The sequence below is a fragment of the Aethalodelphis obliquidens genome, unplaced genomic scaffold, assembly GCF_003676395.1.
Source record: "Aethalodelphis obliquidens isolate GAN/ISIS:26980383/991018 unplaced genomic scaffold, ASM367639v1 scaffold10, whole genome shotgun sequence".
Taxonomy (NCBI): domain Eukaryota; kingdom Metazoa; phylum Chordata; class Mammalia; order Artiodactyla; family Delphinidae; genus Aethalodelphis; species Aethalodelphis obliquidens.
Window position 1 is genome coordinate 28,936,478 of NW_020837954.1, and position 20,206 is coordinate 28,956,683.

Here is a 20,206-nt window from a genome sequence, read left to right on the forward strand (position 1 = left end):
AAGACTGATTAACAGGTTTCATTTTTGTCCTCAGCAAGTCAGCTGCCTTTCTTGAGCACTTGCTGAGAGAGGCTTTGGACTGGTTATTGGGGAGTCAGAGGTGAAGGAGATGGTCCCTGCCTCAAGGGACTCGCTATCATGCGAGCCACAAACAGAGAGCTGATGCATGTGCACATCTGTGAAAATACCTTGTCTCAGAGACTTGCCCTGGGTCGAGGCAGGCAGCAAGGAGGGCCCTAATTCAAAGTGGAGGGAAGTCAAGGAAAGTTCCTGGAGGGGGAGAGGCCTGGAGCTTCAGCTCAGAGCAGGATTACAGATTAGCCAAATATATAAGGTGAGGGAAGGGCATTCTATGCAGAGGGAATGTTACTCGTGAAAGCGTGGTTATGAGACAGCTTGACCAAGTGCATCATCCGATGGCTTGTGTGTTAGGGGCACGTGGGAACAGTGTCTGGAGAGGGACGAGCCGGATGCTAGGCATTGCAAAAGATTGGAGCTTTTATCCTGACATGGAAGGAATTTAGCAGCAGAATGACCTGCTTAGATTTACATATCAGAAATAGGACCTGAACGGAAGAGTGGGAGACATACCAAAGTAGGGGCGGGGCAGGGGATTCTGGATTTGGAGGCCAGCTGGGCGGTGGGGGATGTTTCAGTACCTGAGGAGGAAAATGAATTTGGACCAAGACGGACAAAGGAGACAAGGTAGTGTGTTCGTGGGGTCTTCGTAAGATAGACCTGAGAGAGCTCTGAATTGAATTGCACTGATTGAATGTAGACAGGGATGGAGCATGAGGAATTTAGGACGATGCCCAGCTTTTTGCCTGGGACATCTGGGTAGCCCATGATGTCATCGACAGCAAAGAGTAAATCGGAAAAGAAACAGACTGGGAGGACAGCATGCGGCAGGCTGAGTGCGGGCACCTGTAGAAAATTCCAGTGGAGGCGCGTCAGCCAGGCCCACAGTGCACCATGCTCTCCCCTGGCTCAGCCTCCCTAGCATTCTGCCTCCCTGTGGTGAAGTTCATGTGGGGAGTTCACTAGACTTCTGGCTAGTAAGGCCCATAGATTTAGTCTCCTAAGACTGAGAAGCTCCGTGATTTTCTCATTGCAGTTGTCGGTGTGAGAGGGGTAGAGATGGGGCGTGGGGTCTGTTTCTCTTGAGATGAGCTTCCACCTCACCATTATGAATTAACATTGGATAGTATACTTATGAGGTATGGAACTATGTTAGTATAAAAATATAGGGGTAATTTAAACTTACGTTGCTTGCATATAGACATGATAAAGGTAAAAGAGAAACCTTTGGGTCCAGTAACCTTGATAGAAACATAGCGATTGAGAGCGGAGGGAACCATGAAAATAGGCTCAGGTTTTCTTTTCTAAAGAATCTTTCTTAGATGAAACTTACGTAAACTTTTTTCCTCCATAGCAAAGGAAATATATTGCCTATTCTGAAATAGCTGGTTTGGGCTTTTGAGTTGTAGACCTTTGAACTTCTGCTTGTCTTAGAATGAGATGAGGGAAAAAAAATATTGAGAAGTGTTATTTTTGTAAGACAATGGAACCCATCAGAAACCTTTGTAAGAAAGGTTGTGAATACAGCATTTCTGAGGGTCGTAAGGGTGTGAATGATGGAAAGGGAGTGACACAGCCCCTTGTGTGGCTGGGACACTTTTCAGCATGGCTGTCATGGGAACAAGTTCCTATTTTCTGAATGCTGACTTTCTAGATGCTGTCTCGAATTCATCTAACTTAAAGGCCAGGATTTAGTAAACTTACTTCACTTTCTTTATTCCCAAATGCCAACATACAACCTGTGTGGATAGGTCCTAATGGGCTCAGACTTGTGCTCCCTCTTTTCAGATAGGCTGAGAGGCCCTGATATCTTTGAAAAGTCAATCCCCAGGATTCCCCCAAATTCTAAAGGTCGTGAGACTTACAGCTGCTATTTCTTACAAAGTGTGTGTCTTCAGCTAAAGTGCTTTAAGGACAGCTGTCAATGTGGAGCCCAGCTGCTGTTGACACAAAGCAGGCTAAGAGTAGAACAGCACTTACGGGTGTCAGAGCCTATGGAAACTGGGAGAAATTTAGTCCTTCTGTTTGTATCAAACACTTCACAGAGGGTATTTTACCCAAACTCGACCATCTCTGTGCCTTCCAAGACCCACACATGCTCCCCACAAGCGTGGAAGCCGGAGGCCACCATGGACACATCCCAGGATGGCGGAGCCTGCTCCAGCCCCACAGGGACCCGAGACCAAGGCACCTTCTTTCTTTTGCTCAGAGGCTGGTACAGAATGGGGCTGTTCATTCCGCTCTGGCCAAAAATAGGCTTCAGTTATCTTAATGGTGCTGCTAGACTTCTTCATTTTCAAAAGACATGTTTTCCTTCTTTGCTTCAACCCTGAAGAGTTAGTCCCTTCTTGCTCCTACGTTGGCTCTTCTCCCTCCAAGACCAAGGATGCAGTCGTGTCTTGGAGAGAGAGAGGGAGTTGTTTGAGATTAGCCTGGCTCTCTGTGGCGAATGGGAGTTGCTCTTCCATTTGCAGGTACCAGGACCACCACAGTGAAGCCTCTTGTGGAAAAGGCGGCTGTTCGTGGTTCTGTCTTCCAGGGATGCCTTACTCCCTACCCGTTACATCGTTCCCCATATTGAGCTCTTCTGCAGTATTGGTTCCATCTTTCTCTCGTGTGGGGCCTCCTTGTTTGGGGGGCAGGTGCTGCATGGCCTGTTGACCTGAATGATATCTGCAGCCGTTCCAGCAGCAAGCATTTGAGCAAAGCAGCCCAAGTTCTAACTGGAGCCCAGCTTCTGTATGAGCTGTAATATGCACCCCAAAGCCTCTCGGGGGCTGATTTATCCGAACTCTAAAAGGTGAATAGAAAGCGTAATTGGAAATTTGACCCACTGGTAAAGACCAACAGGTGGACATACCAGCGTATAAAACATGGGTGAAGCACTATTATCAAAAACGCCCATGAGACGATAAACCACCGTGGACCACAGCAAGATGTAGAGGAGCTTCATAAGGATGGACACTGTGGCATGGGAGCCCACTGTCCACACAGGGATGGTGCTGCTTTCTCCCAAGAAACTTCCTACCCTTTGCCCTTGTCAGTTTCCTTCATGGGCTTCTCTTCCCTCACCTTCCCCTAAAAGCCTGGTGCTCCCAGGGCTCCACCTTGGCTCTCCCCTCTTCCCCGAGTAATCTCACCCACTTCCGTGGCTAAAACAACTACCATGTGCTACTGACAAGGAAAGTGTTTCTCCAGCTCAGCCCCCTCTTCAGAGGTCTTGACCAGTTGACTTCTCCACCTGGATGGCTCAAAGGTGATGACACTCAGCTGACCTAAAGTGGAGTTCACCATCTCTCTCCTCTCACCCCAAATCTGATGCTCCCCTGTACTTTCCTACCAAACCTACTCAGAGGAACCATTTTAGGCTCCTTTCTCTCCCTTATTCCCTGTACTTCCTTAATCTTCAAGTGCTGTGGATTTACATACTTTCCTTCTCCTCTGCCACTGCCCTCCTGAGCTTGGATTCATCTCCTGGCCTCCACTCCCGCTTCATCCAGACCAGCCTTTACATCGACAGCCATCATCATTCTTACATACTCATCTGATTGTGCCTCTACTGCTCAGATTTCAACAGTTTCTCATCACCCAAGCCAAGGTTGACTCTCCTTGGTTCGGCGTTAGAAATCCCAATCATCTGACCCTTGCCTATTTGTCCCGTCTTATGTCTAAGCTCTTCTCTAGAATTCACCCAAGCTTTGCTTGGCCTGGAATGCTCTCTTGCATCTTTGCTTTGCTTATGCACTGCTCCTGCTCCCTGAGACGGCTTCCTCATTATGATCTGCCCAGTGACTCCCGGACCAATGCTACCGTGACACTATCCCACTCCCCAAGGCAGACCCAAATGCCCATTGCTCTGTGCCCATCCCCCCCGCCCCCCCGCAGAACTTTGAGTAGACTTAGCACTTGTCCTGCAACTTTTATCATTTTTTTGTGAGTTACCTGTTTTTTTGTATTAAAAATTCCTTGATGGCAGGGACATGCCTAGCCCCCATCATAGGCATTCAACAAATGTTGAGTCAGCAAATACCAGGATTCCCACACTTGGCAAGGAAGTCAGTCCCAGCATGTAGTAAAATCATCTTTATCTTTCTCACTCTGCATAAGAGAATAACTTTCTAGTCTGAGACCTCCATTGGCATATCCGTCAGAAACAGCCCAGATGAAGTTAAATGGCTGTGTACCAGCCAGAGGCAGGAGCCCAGGCGGCATGCATGCTTTCAATCACGTATCAGCCACTCCAGGAAACACCCCTGTTGGTCTGTGTCTTCCAACCATAGGCCTGAGGTTATGTTAGCTGGTTCTCAGCTTTGCATCCAACCATGTAGTATCTGGACCATGGGAAAGGAACTGAGCTTTCAGTTAGAGTTTGTCCCTGGCGAACATCTTACAGAATCTAGCCTCCAAGTCATTGGAGTTCCTGGCTTCAGAGGAGTGGAATGGTCAAGGCACTCAGTTCTCTGGTGTGTTTCCCTCTTAATGGAGTTTTGTTTTAATCCCTGGCAAAGGAAGGTGCCTCATCGCCAACCAGGGATTGAAAGGTTAGTAAACTACGTTCTTAAGAACTGGGATTTCCTCTTCTCTGTTCATCAGTTCACGTTGCAGGAGGAGATGGCACATGGCACTGAGCTAGGAACTGACCCTCTAGGAGCAGGTTCAGCCTGCCTACCCAAAGCACATATGGCCAAGAAGAGCTTGCATTTCCCCAGAACATAGCCAGAAATAACTCTTCAGGAAGGCCTAACTCATCATGTTCTGAAGCTGTGTAGGAACCTTTTCTGGGGAAACGACTCCCAGTGACCTACATTTTGATTAAAGAGTGAGGCAGGCTCTTCATCCCTCTAACCAGGGAAATTCTAGTTGTCAAAATACTTTTATAGAAAGGAATGAGTACTGATTGGACTGAGACTTGCCAAGCCAAGATTTGCACCCCACTCTCCCCGACCCTTAAAACACCGTATTGTCACCTTGGCTTATAAAACACCCAGTTTGCATCATGATTTAGGAGCTTGGGATTCTATTTGTTTTATCATCAGTGGATTTTGCATGATCAAGCTGTAGGGCACCCAGTGAAAATTTAGCCCATGAAGTTGCTGCATATTCTTTTATGACAGACTGTACCCAAGCGTGGCATTGGGTTACCCAGACTTCTCTGAATCACTATCACTGAGTTTTCTGAGCAGCTACTTGGGGCCTTTCAAAGATGTAAACAACAAACGTGAAACCCGGTGACAAAGCAGTAACATGTCAGTGGCCTAAAAGCCAGAGATATATCTATTTGCTGCTCGCTCTGTGGAAGTATTAGCATTGTTTTAACAGCAACAAAAGCATGACGGAGAATCAAGTCTGGTCGAATAGTTCCAGGATGTCACCAGAGGGAAGCAGATGTCCTGAACTCTTGATCCAACCACAACTTGAGTTGGGGAGGATGTGAGGATTGGTACTATGTGGCTGGGGAAGCCCTGTCTCTTGTGGTTAACAATGGTCCCAGAAGGACTCTCCACTTGTCGCAGTAGAATGAAGGGCCTGCAAGCACAGAGTCAAGTGACTTCTCGCCTGAGATGACTGAGTCTGTTCTTAAAATGCCATTGGCTATCCAATTCTGTTTCTCCAGAAATTCCTCCTCTTCGGTCTTCACATTACTGCAAATCAAGAAGTAACCTCACCAGGCCCACTCTCCCCTGCTATATCTTTGAGTTTCAGGTGATCATCCCATACCCACATTCCCTGAAACTAGGTTGGGTTCACCCAGGTGGCAGGGCCTGATATCAGAGTAGGCCAGGCCTCTTTAATCAATCCCAGTTAGCTACTCTAAACATTAAGAAATGAGAAGTTTCCTACTTATTTTGTAGTGTTTGTGGATTCTGTCAGCACCTCAGAATAAAGCACTTAGCGGTAGATAGTATCTTGCAATCAACATGGTTAGTAATGGATAATAGTTCATAGAAAGCATGAATAACGTTTATCCAGTGCTTCAGCATTTCAAAGACTTTACAGTCACTGTTTATTCAGCCTTCCCACTGATGGGCTATTTGGTCCTCATTCTACAAAAAGTTGATACAATGTAGGAAAAATCTGGGAATCTGGCAACCTGTCTCTAGTCCCTATTTCACCACATACTTGCCCTGTGATCTAGATTTAATGACTTAATTTTGCCATCTGTAGAATGAGCTGGGGTGGGGGAAGATGATTCTAGAGGCTTCTCAAAGATCCTATCAGCTCAAAAACCCTGACTTTAGAGCATGGGCAAGTGCTTTGTTTTGGTTGTACTTAGCAAGGTAATAATTCTCCTGTGGATTTTCAATACAGTTACTGTTTAATTTTCCTAAATCTAGAATCCCAAATGTAGGAATTATTTCAGATGTGCACTCTGTGTGGTAGTTTTAGAGTGCAGGATGCCCTTATTCCCACTGGGGTATAGGAAGTCAGAAGAAAAATCATCAGGCTAAGGATGACAGCAGCTCCACCCATGGGGAAAGTGCTGCTGCCTGGATTTTTTCCTATCACTGTGGAAGTGGCAGAAACAGCATATGGGGATCTGCACTAAACCTAGAAAGAAATTATCTTGAGGATGAAGACTCATCATATGTAGTTGACGTTCTAAGTCATTTCTTTCGAAATCAAAAATGAAGTCGTCTGGCTAAAGCAGTGAATCCCTGACATTTTGGGGGCCATGAATCCCTTTGAGAATCTTATAGAAGCTGTGGATGACCCTCTGCCCAGAAAAGCACCCATATATTCACAAATTGGGATGAAATTTTAGAGAATTGCTGTATGCTCTGAAGCCCACAGACCCCAAGTTAGCCACCCCCTGGTGTAAAGAGTAAGGGAGCCCAACAGTGGGAATATCAGAACTAGATCAAGGCTTCAAAGTCTGTAATTTGCTGACAAAATTAAACAAGTAGTAACATAAAGGTTTTTTTTTTCTTTCGTTTTTTTCCCTCTGACCACCACCTTCTTTTCCTTTCTCTCTTCCCACATCTCTTGTCATCTCTTCTCTTTCCCTCTGAATTTCTCTCCCCATCTCCTGTGCATCTCGCACCACAGATGTTCCAGCCTGGTTAAAAAGCCTCCGCCTGCACAAGTATGCCGCGCTCTTCTCCCAGATGACCTACGAGGAGATGATGGCCCTCACTGAGTGCCAGCTGGAGGCTCAGGTATGTGCTTGGCTGGCTACCCCCGAGAAGGTAACCCGGGTGGAATCTGACGTTCAAGTCCAAGGCAGACCTTGTTTGAACCCGTACCTGTACCCACCTGGTAGCTTGCCTTGTTCTAGGAACTGCCAGGTGCTGGCCAGCATGCCATGGTGAGTAGGGCTGGGCTCTTGCCTTCAGGGTCCACTAGGAGATGGGAAGATGAACAGGTAACCACAGAGTAAATGAGGGTGAGAAGGAGTGTTATGAAAAAGAAATAACCTGGGTGCACACTTCTGGGCTGCTAGGGGGGAATCAGAAGAAGTAACATTGACCAAGACCTCAAAGGGTCTGTGTCCCTGCTTTTTTTTTCCTGGGCCCCTCCCTCTGCCCAGCCAGGGCTGGTTTGGAGGATGACAGATTGGTTGTGTATTGTCCAGTCCAGTTATAAATCACCTGACTTCTAGTAGTTAGGAAGTAGAAGCATCAGCTCCTGTCTCAGACCTTCCCCAACACTTGTCCAAAAACACATTCAGACTGATCTTAGTTGGAATGGAGAAAGTTGTACAAAATATTTTCTTCTAAGCACCCTAAATAACATAGGACAGCCATCGAGCATGGGATTACCCCAGGTCTCAGATGTCAGTTCCCTCTGTGCGCTATAAAAGGAAAAGGTCCTCCTTCCCTCTGTGGATACCGAAGCCCAGGCCAGTCAGCAGAGCCCCTGAAACTAAGCATGTTTCCTACCATGCTGTGCTCGGGCAAATAGATCTGACCAATGTCTTTGTTTCCCTTGTTTAAAATGCTATTTGCATGTTTCAAATTGACCTCAGTTTCCTTTGAGTGGTGATTTGAGAGAATTAATGGTCTGAATGGGCTAATAGTATTTCCCCTGCAGGAAGAGGAGATTATACCATTTGGGGCATGGCTGGTCTGGACGCGGACCTCCCAGCAGATCCTGGTTTCCCACTGCATATTCAGTATCCACAGTTAACCTCTGCAGGCCTGGCTGAATACCAGTATTGAGTTGTAAGACAAAGCCCAGAGTCACTGCACATTCTCAGAGAATGTAAGGCCCTAATTTCAACTTCCTAACACTTCTCCCACTGCTTTTTTATCTCGATCACTCCTTGAGATCCCCAGGACTGATGAGAACTTCTTCTAAGAGCATTCTTGTGTTTGGGTCAGAGTTGAGAAAAAAATCTCAGTCATCAGTTGTTCGACTTGAGAAAAAACAAGAAATAATTGACACAGAGGGCAAAGCCAGAGGCCAGCACAGACTTTTCAGAGTAAAAATTCATTTGAACCCAAAGTCAAGGCTAAACAGAAATATGCCCCCAGTGCTTTATCTTAAAGAGTGGGTTTAGACATGATTTGAGTCTTAATTTTCCTCAGTAAAGGCAATACCTCTGGTGTTCCCATCTTTAAGAGAAATTTGATGAATATTTGTGAGAGTCATCAGAAGTTTATATTAGAGACCTGATTTGAGAAAGAACCTTCTATTTGGAAATTTGCAGTCTCTCTAGTCAACAAATGTTTAACTGAATCCTTGGGCTCACCACTGATGCACAGTTAAGCAGATAAAATCCATAATCCTAACTGTGAATCCTAATCCTCTATCTGAAGTGATGGCTGAAATATAGGTTTAAGTTCTCTATTCTCGTTTTCCTTATGGAGAACCAAGAGGGGCTGCAAACTGACAAAAACCAGCCTGTGTTGTCTGACAGCAGGTGAGAACTGCACTGGATTTCATGTCTCCTCGAGATGGGTAAAGATAGGAAAGCTTTGAGAAAGCAATGCGTATCTCTGTATGGGGTTGGAACCTTCAGGAAAACTGGAAGGGACCGAAATGATAAAACCTGGACACAAGGAGTGAGTGTATGACCTAAAAGTCATCTTTTAAGACTATGAAGAAATTTCATGCTGGATGGGATAATTGGCTATTTCTCGTTCTCCTAAAGGCCACAGTCAAAAGACACAGGCAAATATGTAGCCAGATGGAGTTAAAGTATTTAGTAAGAAGAGGTCGATGACAGTGGATATTGAGGAGTTACAATATTTAGTAAGAAGAGGTTGATGACAGTAGATGTTGAAGAGAGAGACAAATGGATATTTACTAGTCTGCACACACGTGGGAACCAAGAAGACAGTAAAGTACTAAATAGCTTCCAAGAATCTCTAAGCTGAGGCTTAAAAATATGTTTTTAAATATAACTTTTACTTCATTACAGAATGTTACCAAAGGTGCAAGACACAAAATTGTCATCAGTATTCAGAAGCTCAAAGAGAGACAAAACCTCCTGAAGTCTTTGGAAAGGGTAAGTTACTACCGGGTGATGGGCCACTTCCACCTGCATCGTGGGAAAATGGACCAAGGGAGATTCTCAGTTGAAAGTGTCATCTGCAGATCTTGTAGAGAGTATCATGCTGTTTCCTTACCCAAGTCAGAAAAACATGAAATGATTTTGAAGTGAAGTTTCCTGGTTATACATGCTTCTATGTAATTTAACCGCTGAAATGGACTTATTCCCTGCATCCAGGCATCCCACCACTGGCCCTCCCAGAGCTCTGCCTTTATACATTTGTAGAGATGAAGGAGTGTTCAGCCCACAGTCAGAGGCTGCAATCTTGACACATGAGTGTAGCGAACATACAGATGTGCTTCATCCCTGCTGTCCACCCAGGGAAGGATCTTATTTTGAGAAAAGCTGCCCCCAGAGTGGCAAACACCAAGTAAACCCCAGGCTTCAACAGAGAGGATCAAAATCATTTGACAGGCAGGCATGGTAGGCTCTCCGGAGAAAAATTTCAGACATTAACCTACCAGAATGGGTCCCTGTGACTCTGAGAGGAACCATCTCAAAAGCGCACGGTGCTGAAAAAGAGTTTATTCCATTGTTAAAAGCAGTTTATTCGCTGCTACCATCCCTTTTTGCGTGCTGCCTAAGCACGTTCTCTTCCTGTCATTGTATCTGGATGTTGCCACAGTAAGGATGTCATTTTTAGGGCTTGGTGACTTTATGAGTTCATCTGAGGTCCAAAAGAGAGCAGGCCTTGTGAGTCAGTGCTGCTAGGCCGCAGTGTGGAGATCCTTGTATATTGCTGTCGGGAGGCAGCAACTGGGAGGCAGCTGGGAGTGGTGGGTGGGAAGGTACTGATATTTGCTGCCTTCAGAGCTTGGGTTGTAATCTCTTCCAGTAATCCCAGGGTGCCTTTGGAAGGGAGCAAAGTATTGAGGTAGGTGAGGCGAAAGCAAGTTTTGTAAGCTCATAAACATTTTAATGTCATGGGAATTTTTTTTTACCTTATTCACAAAGATGTGTGACAACATATAAAATTATGCTTAATGCATATCTTATAAAATATAAAGTAATATGTAGTTACAGAATATACATCTTTATAAGGAAGGTGGGTTTTTAAACCTCTGGATGGATAGATAGAGGCTACTCATAGGCACCTCCTTGATGAAAGGCCTGTTCTTAATTAAAGTGAATCACCAATGACAAGTAACCTATCCAAGTGAACTTGAAGTTGTTGTTGTTGTTCTTAATTTTATATCAACTCCTCTACCAGGCAGTTTGCCTAACAGAGTGATTACTGCCGTTTTTATATAACTGTTCTTTTTGGGGGAACATTCAACAGGCCAGTTTTCTCCTTATCTGTTAAAAAGCACAGAAAACATTTTACATAAGGATTAGATTGCTAAGCATTATGGTAAAAGAGCGATGTTTTCCGCACTATTTCTGGAGCATCCTTCAAGAGCTCATTCATATCCTCTTGTCACTGAGGATATGCACCCACCTGGGGGACAGAGAGATGGAGTTGCTGTTGGCTCCACTCCATGCAACGTTGGACCAAATCAGCACGTGGAAACACGAGGGCAGCAAGGTGGCTTGGGCCACCCTCACGTGCCACTGACTTTCTATCTAGCCTGTCATAAGTTGGTGACACTTTGTGTGTCCCGTATTTCACACCTAGAATAATGTTGACTCCACAAAAAGACCTTCTCCCTGGGTCACTGGACTGGGAATGTTAAAAAGATGACAGGGCTTCCCTGGTGGCGCAGTGGTTGAGAGTCCGCCTGCCGATGCAGGGGACGCGGGTTCGTGCCCCGGTCCGGGAAGATCCCACACGCCGCGGAGCGGCTGGGCCCGTGAGCCATGGCCGCTGAGCCTGCGCGTCCGGAGCCTGTGCTCCGCAACGGGAGAGGCCACAGCAGTGAGAGGCCCGCGTACCGCAAAAAAAAAAAAAAGATGACAGATGTAATACAGAGTCTGAAAGCAGCTACTGGCCAAGCAGAAAGCATGATGAGTTTACTCGGTGTGACTTCTTTGAGGAGGGAAGCTGTGGACAGCCACGTTGGGCTTGCTTGAGAACACCGAGTCCAGACACCTGCGAGCTTGTCCCTTCGGGAGCTGATGGCCTGGGGGTGGGAGTGCAGCTCTCCTCCGCGTCCACTGAGGACTCAGCCCCTGGCTCTGTTCCCTCTTCTCTGGGAGCCGCGCCTGTCCCGCTCTGCCAGGGAGAGGGCTGTCGGTAACCCGTTCCCACATGGGCCACCAGCGACAGGCTCCGATCAGCCATTTCTCTGACATTCCCAGACATCCTCAGCTGATTATGCCGTTGGAAACGCTGTCATCATGCCCTCGCCTCCTATGGCATTCTTACGTCACACAGAACCCAGAGATTTCTAAGGAGATGGCCAAGACCCCGCCCGTGGCTGAGTTCATAACCAGCAGCCGCTGCAGATAAGCTCTAGGTCCAGAGCGCTTCCACTCAGTTACTGAACACTTACTAAGCAGCTGCCTTGGACTAGATTTCCCCTGTCCACTGGAGGCTCACCGTGAGGAACTGGTGGTTCCCACCCTCGGGGAGCTCGGGACACGATGTACCACAGATAGATGTGTAGTAGTGCTCTCAGAATCCAGCGCGATCCGTGTCGTTGCTGAGGCTGGTGGGGACGTCTTCCTGGGATGAAACAGGCCACTCCACCGCGATGAGGATGGAAAGCAGAGGGGAGCCAGTGCTGGCGGGAGGACTCGCTGGGAGCCCGTGGCCAGTGGTGGGCCCCTGAGCCAGGGCGGGGGCCGTGACGGTGGAGAAGGATGAGAGAGTCAGTTAGCGGGAATCCGGGCATTGGCAGGAGGTGTGGGCTTGGATGTCATGAGATTTGGGAACTGAAAATAGAGGAGGAGCTATAGCGTGGGAGAAATGGAGTTGAGTCTGGCGGATGCAGTCTGAGGTGCCTGTGGGACACCCAGGCAGAAACAGCAAGTCAGTGTCCAGGAGAACAAGTCTAGAGTCCACAAGGCTTTGAAAGGCTCAGCTGTGGGTCGTTTGTGTATGAGTGGTGGTTGGTACCCCCAGAAGTGTGTGGCGAGTGACGAGAGCCGAGAAGAGACCCTGGGTGGGGGGCAGCAGAGGACATGGAGGGACCAAACAGCGACAGACCCCTGAGGGTCAGAGAGCGAAGGAGGGACCATGGAGGAGTCACATCCCATGAGGACTGTCACTGCCCCCTGGAAGTGGCCACCAGCAGCTCACTGGTAGCCATGATGAGTAGGGTTTCAGAGAGATGGGAGGGGAAGCAGAAACCCAAGAACCGGCGAGCGTGAAAGGATATCGAAGCTGTGGGGTCAGGCAGTGTAGACTTCTCAAGGTATTTGGTAGAAAAGGAAAAGGGAAGATTAGAATGGTCACTAGGGCAGATTTTCCAGCATTTATCTTTAATAATGAAAATGTTTCCATGTGCTTTTATTTACTGTCTTTTTTCAACTGACTCCCAAATGATGAAGCTGAACCATTCTCTGCGCCTGGGAACCTGGCCTGGAGAAAGGAGACACACACACACACTCACACACACACACACTCACACACACACACACACACTCACAGTCTCACACAATCACTCACACAATCTCACACACAAACACTTCTGTGTTGCCACTGCTCCCTGTCCTGGCAGTATCCTCACGCTGCATGGGTCCCGGTAACCGTAAGCATCTTAGGGCAAAGATTCTCTCATATTTGTTTTTACACCCCCAGTGTCTGACAGTGCCCGGCCCGTAGGGAGAATACAGTTAAGTAGATGCAGGAGTGCTATCTGTTGGGTGAGGAGTCCAGTTCTTCTCACACAGAGAGAAGGATAGAGCCATGGGAAGTTACGTAAGTGCCGGGGCCGCCACTGGCAGCCAAAGCTCTAGCTTCCAGATGATGTGCCCCTTGTGGCTGTTACATGCCCCTAGAGAGGCTCTGAACCAGTCTTCCTCCAAGACCTAAGAAAGCCAGGCCAGGAAGGCTGAGACAGTCAGATTGTAGCCTCCTTCCCACTTGTCGGCCCTGAGCTGTGCCTGCCTGAGTGGACTGCTGTGCAGGAAGGATCAGCCTTCCCACTTCTGCTCTCACGTGAGCTCCTTGGCTCTGCACGGGAGTTAACGGGCAGCTTTGCTTCTTTTTGTGTTCATAACACAGGATTATATTTATGGTATGAAGGATCAGTAGAGACTTGGGCTGATTCCCTGTTTTTGTCAACATGGAGAATTCATTCCCACAGCCCCTCGAGGGTACAGGATTGAGCTAGCTTCCTTCTCAACTTGGGCCCTCAGTGCTAAGTTCCGGACTTCACTCTGAAGAGTCAGGAATGTAACCGGATGGTCGTAGTGCCACCCCACGGAGGCTGGCATAAGCAGGAGTATTGCCAGCTGGTCACAAGCCAGGTGTTGTCTTTGAGACAGTGGCTTTGAAGTCAAAACAGAAGTCAAACAAAGCATGATTCCTGATTGTGATATTTTCAGAAAGTGTCCAACGTTATTCATTATGTTTATGCTTTCCTTGTTGGTGTAGTTGTCCCCAATAGAATAAGATCTGAACTTGGGACAAGTATACGCTTCCTGTTTGAAGGAGTTTGGCTCTTAGCATAACCCAGATCTCCTTCCCCATCACTGAGTAACTACAGAAGCCTTCATGCCACGTGACGAGAGCAGACAAGGTTTCAGTGGCAGTCGACAGAGGATCACAAGTGTGCATTAGCTCCCCTCAGTGGTAGCCGCCACGCGGGATGTCACAGCAGGGGTACATGTGGTCACCCAGAGGGGCCTGCCAGCTCCGCCTGCCCAGCCCCCTTTCATGGGGAAGCCTCATCCCTTCTCTCTCCTCTCCCTTCCCCTCCTCAGTCAGGGCTGACCTTCCACACCCAGGTGCTGGCTGGGCGGTTGGCAGAAACTGGAGGACCTTGAGGCAGGGGTTGCCCAGTTGGCGCACAGTTTGGTCAGAAAAGGCGGCAGGGGCTCTTCTGGCATAGGTCAGCTAGCTTGCCTCCCTGTGTCACGCCCTGATAGATCACCAGGTCCAAAGTCAAGGAACCAGTCGCGTGACAGCATCAGACTCTGGGAAAGGGCTGGTCCAGCCTGGGCAGTGGGAAAACTGGGAATGACCAGGAGCGTCCTGCCTCACGCATCAGGCTGGCAGACACAGGCTGCAGGCTGGTCTCACCACACACGGCCCTCTCCACCAGGTTTAGAAGGAAGAGGGTAGACTCTCTGAAGCCTGCCTCTTTAAAAGGAAAATGGGATTCTCTCCCCTGAAATAGGCGGGACGGTGGCCCTGGCCAGGTTTGAGACAGTTCTGGTGGCTACTTAACATTTCACTTCCCTCCGAATCCCTGCGTGCCAACTAGGCTGAGGCACCGTTCAGGCTCTGCTTCCAACCCGCGAACAAAGCAGGTTCCCGCCAGCGACGGGGCGGGCTGTCGGTGTTCTGCTGCCCAGAACTGAAACATGCCTGTCCAAGGCTACGTCCTCAGATTTCCTCTTTCTAACTGATTGATGGGCGGTCCGGGTGTAGAAATGATCGCGTTCCATGAGCTTGTGTTCCTTGACATCATCAAGCAATTTTTCTTGGTAAGAGAGGATCCCAGGAACGGGTTGGTACTCATACTTCAGGCTTTTAAAATTATGTCCTTGCTATTCTGGGCTCTCAGAAGATTAAATACTTCATTAGTAATCAGGGCCCTGGTAGTCACGGGCCTTCCCCGGTCCCGGGCAGAGGTCTCCTGCCTAAGCATCGGGCAGCACTGTGGCAGGGCAGGTCCACCCACCACACCACGGAAGACCCCCCAACCCCTGACCTCCAGCCCCAAGCATCTGAGCCTGTTCTGTGCCTCTGCGGGCAAACAGATAGATGTCTACCAGAATCAACTTTCACTCCTTTTTCTAATAAATAATGCCCAGGATATAAAACTCTGTATAGGAGGATCTAATTTTATTATATGAAGTCATGTACGTATTACAGACGATTAGATACGTTACAGGCATACCTCACTTTATTGCACTTCGTACATACTGCCTTTTTCTTTTTTCTTTTTAACAAATTGAAGGTTTGTGGCAGCTCTGAGTTGAACAAGGCTTTTGGAGACCTTTTTCCAACAGCATTTGCTTATTACTTCATGTCTCTATGTCACATTTTGGTAATTCTCACAATATTTCAAACTTTTTCATGATTATTATATTTGTTATGGTGATCTGTGATCTTGGATGTTACTATTGCAAAAAAATTATGACTCATTAAAGGCTCCAGTCTTGACTAGCATTATTTAGCCATGAAGTCTTTTTTTTTTTTTTTTAAAGACTTCGATTTTATTTATTTATTTTTTGGCTGCGTTGGGTCTTCGTTGCTGCACGCGGGCTTTCTCTAGTTGCGGTGAGCGGGGGCTACTGTTCGTTGTGGTGTGCGGGCTTCTCATTGCGGTGGCTTCTCTTGCTGCGGAGCACGGGCTCTAGGCGCGCGGGCTTCAGTAGTTGTGGCTCGTGGGCTCTAGAGCGCAGGCTCAGTAGTTGTGGCGCACGGGCTTAGTTGCTGCACGGCATGTGGGATCTTCCCGGACCAGGGCTCGAACCTGTGACCCCTGCATTAGCAGGCAGATTCCTAACCACTGTGCCACCAGGGAAGCCCCAATAAGTATTTTTTAATTAAGGTATGTACATTGTCTTTTTTAGACATAATGCTATCGAATATTTAATAGACTATAGAGTAGTGTAAACATAACTTTTATATACACCAGAAAACAAAAAACATTTGTGTGACTTGCTTTATTGAGATAACTGGTTTATTGAGGTGGTTGGGAACCAAACCCGGAATATGTCCAAGGTCTGCCTGTATAGTATATACAGTTCTCATCTCATGTAGAAGAAATTCTTGCATCCCTGCCCCAGACTGCTGACTCCTACACTCAGGCCCCCATGGCTCCTTGGACCTCATTTTCCACCCCCTCCCCTCCCCCACCCTGTTCTACCCCAGCCCTCCGTGCTGTTCCTCACACACTCCAGGCTCCCACCTCAGTGCCTGTGCCCTCTGCCTGGAGCACTCCCGGGAACCTGCAGCTCAGGCTCAACTGGGTTCCTGCTCCAATGTCACCCCGTCGCGGAGCCTCCCCTCCCAGCAGCCCTGCCCTGTGCCTTAGTCTCTAGCATGACGAATGTTCATCTCATGGCAGGATGTAAACTCCCTGAGGGAATCCTACTGGCTTTCTCACCATATCCCCATGCCTAGCCCAGTGCACAGCAGGTCAGAACACCCAAAACATACTTATAGATTTAACAAAGAAGCACATAACACCGAAACCTGCAGCTTTACAAATATTAACATCATCACAACCACCTGATGAGGCAGGTCCTACTGTTACCTTCATTTTATCCCCAGGGAAACTGAGGTACAGAGAGGTTAAGTCATTTACCCAAGGTCACACAGCAGCATCAGAATTCAAACCCAGGCATCTGTCCTAGAGTCTGTGCTTTTAACCACCGCCTGTGTTGCTTGTATCATGCGCTGAATGAAGGTGTGAATGAGCACGTTCCTTCATCTACAACAAATCACACGCAGGTCAGGAAGCCACCATGTGACCCTGTATAACTTTGTTATACAGCTTCTAAAGTGTGTGCATGTAAACTAAATAAATGCATTTGAAAGAAAGGCATTGAGGAAGCCAGGGAAGGAAATGTACCGAAATCATTTTAGTGATCATCACTAGATAGTGGGATTTTAAAGTGATCATATTTTCCTTGCCATACCTGTATGTATTTTCCAAGTTTTCTGCCTGGGCTAACAATAGAATGATTCAGTTTTAAATGGTTGCTCTTCCAAAGAATATTCTAATGAAGGGGTCAGCAGCCCTGAGCCCTGCGTGGGAACAGCTCAGGGAAGAGGTGGGGCGGCATGGAGGAGGGTCACCCAGTTCCTGACCCTCATGGAGGTCTTCTCCCTCCGACCATCCAGGACATCATCGAGGGGGGCAACCTGCGCATCCCCCTCCAGGAGCTGCACCAAATGATCCTGACTCCCATCAAGGCCTACAGCTCCCCAGGCGCCACCCCCGAGGCTCGCCGCCGGGAGTCCCAGGCCTCACACCCTCCTTCGCTGATGGGCCCGGAGAGCCAGAGCCCCGACTGCAAAGAGAGCGCCGCGGCCGCGGGAGCCACGGCCACTGCCTCGGCTGGGGCCAGTGGCGGGCTCCAACCGCACCAGCTGAGCAGCTGTGACGGGGAGCTGGCTGTCACCCCCCTGCCAGAGGGGGATCTCCCTGGGCAGTTCACACGTGTCATGGGGAAAGGTAGGACCCGATTCTCCCGCCTCCCCTTTCCTCTTCTCGACACCACTGACCAGAGCTCCCAGTTCCCGAGAGCCTTCCCCAGGGTGCTAGGCAAACTACCAGAGTACGTGTCATTAGCCCATTTTACAGATGAGGAAAGTGCGGCCCGGAGAGGTTAAGGTATTTGGATCTAAATTTCAAGCTCTCTGATCCCCAAAGGCGTCTTCCTTCACCCTGGCTCCCTTCTCTCCCACTTCCTCAGACCAGGGCCTCCTGGGCCCTGCTGGCGGAGCGCTCATTGGGCCTTTGGACGCTCAGGCTGAAGGCAGCCTTCCCACGGGCCACAGAAGGTACCACAGCCACACTGTGTGTGTCTGTAAGGCAGCATAGAATTCCCACGTGGTCCTTTGGGTAAGAGCGCCCCTTCTGCCTCTGACTGCCCTGTGCCCGGCCCTTATGCACATATCCTTGACCCTGTCTGACACTAGAATAATTTGTGCTTGATGGGGTATTTCTCAAAAAAATCTCGATTATTTAAAAAATGTAGTGAATACCAGTACTTTTCCTTTGGGAAGGGGAAACAAGTTTTTTCTCTTCCATTGTGCAATATTTCAGACCATTTAAAACTGGGTTCTAACAAAAAGGACAGCTGAATCTTACAGGCGCAGTGAGACACTCCCTATGGTACATGTCCTTAAAAAGACTGAAATCTGTAGAAATCTGGCTCAGAGGAGATGGTTTGTAGCATCCCTTGGAGCTGAAATGCTTGTAGCTTCCTGGTCCGGGTAGGTCCCGCCACCTTCTCACTCTCCCCCACCCCCAAGTGGGCTCTTTGCTGTGTGGATTAGAGCAGATGTCCCCATGGGTGGAGGTACGGGTGGGCGTGGTTATCTGAGAGTGTGGTACATCACCCCCCTTCCCTGTGACAAGACCCATGTGGGCTCTGCCCACAGGGGACTCGCAGTCCTCTGACATGGTGTCTTTTTAAAATTTAACTACTTTCAAATAAATTATAAAATTAATTCATGCTCTACATAAAAAATCAAAGCTAAACAAAATAGTGAAAGGTGAAAAATACGCCCACCTCCACCCCAGGCCCTGCCATCTTCGTCCTCAGAGGTAACCACTCTAAACGGTGCGGAATATCCCTTCAGAAACATTATAATCATATACAAGCTCATGAGCATCCTTTTTACACACACACGGGTCCTGCTTACATGTTTCTCTGCAGCTTGTTTTTTTTACATTATATGCTTTCAGTATTTCTAGCAATACAAAAGCACCACCTCATTCTTTTTTAAAGGCTGCGTACTATTCCCCTGTATGCATAAACCATAATTTAACAGGGCCACAATGAATGGGCATTGAGATGGCTTCCACGTTTTGTTATTACCAACAATGCTATACTGAAAATCTACGTGAAATGGTATAAATGGGATTCTCTGACAGGTTGGTTATGCAGGATCAGGGAGAGAAAGGAATCCCGATGCCCGGTTTCAAGCTTCATGGCGAGGCATTTTTACTTCTCACTGACGTCTTTGTCAAACCATCTCCACCTGGCCTTCTAAACATTCCCATCAAAATCAGAGCCTCAGGACCTCTAGGATGAGAATAGAATGGGCTACACTAGCGTGGCCATGACCTGCCCAGGGGGGTTGTGTCCTCCACCTGCAGACTAGCTCTGCTCTGTCTCTACGAGAACTTCCTCGAGTGTGTAGGTGAATGTGAGCCTGTGCATGTATAAATGTGGGTACCGCTTTGAGAAAATCACCCTCCTGTGACTGAGTAGCAGTCTCCCTGCTCGTGTGCGTGCCCACACACCTCACATCCTAAGAGGCGTGCCAGCCTCACTCCTCCGGATGAGATGTGCGGCTCATTCACAAAATTACGGCTCTTGCTCTCTGATAAGGGCTGATGGTCTTAATGCCTTTGAACTCCCTCTCAAAAGGAACCTCTTTCAAAGACAGGGCTCCGGACGCTGCTGCATTCTTCCTCTCCCAGAGTGGGCAGGGTTGCAGAAGGCTTAATATAGAATGGTATGCGTGGAATTAACCAAAGGGGCTTCTGGAGGCAAGGGCTCCTGTGGTAACCAAGCCTTTGACTTCAGTGGAATGAGGAGCCTCCTGGCCTTTTTTGTGAACGTGACATAAAGCCACAGTCACACATACCTCTCAAAATATTGGTCCTGAAAGGAAATCAGAGGCAGATCTCAGAGGTTAGGATGGGTGTACATTTCTCTGATTCACCTTCCCTTTTTTATTTTTTTAATTCCCAGTGTGCACACAGCTCTTGGTCTCCAGACCCGATGAGGAGAATATAAGTTCCTATTTACAGCTCATAGACAAGTGTCTAATCCATGAGGTGAGTAGTGACAGGTTTCACGAAACTGCTTTTTCTCATTGCTTAAAAGTGG

General features: G+C 48.0%; 1 protein-coding gene across 6 annotated transcripts in view; it reads left to right on the forward strand.

The window, feature by feature from the left end:
* The window catches only part of SAMD4A (sterile alpha motif domain containing 4A), a 240,408-nt gene that overhangs the window by 191,459 nt on the left and 28,743 nt on the right, over window positions 1-20,206 (forward strand). For all 6 annotated transcript variants that reach the window (XM_027111287.1, XM_027111290.1, XM_027111291.1 and 3 more), the window contains 4 exons: window positions 7,126-7,235; window positions 9,443-9,529; window positions 17,481-17,814; window positions 20,069-20,154. In XM_027111287.1, the coding sequence (XP_026967088.1) occupies window positions 7,126-7,235; window positions 9,443-9,529; window positions 17,481-17,814; window positions 20,069-20,154 (617 nt within the window). The remainder of the gene's footprint in view (window positions 1-7,125; window positions 7,236-9,442; window positions 9,530-17,480; window positions 17,815-20,068; window positions 20,155-20,206) is intronic.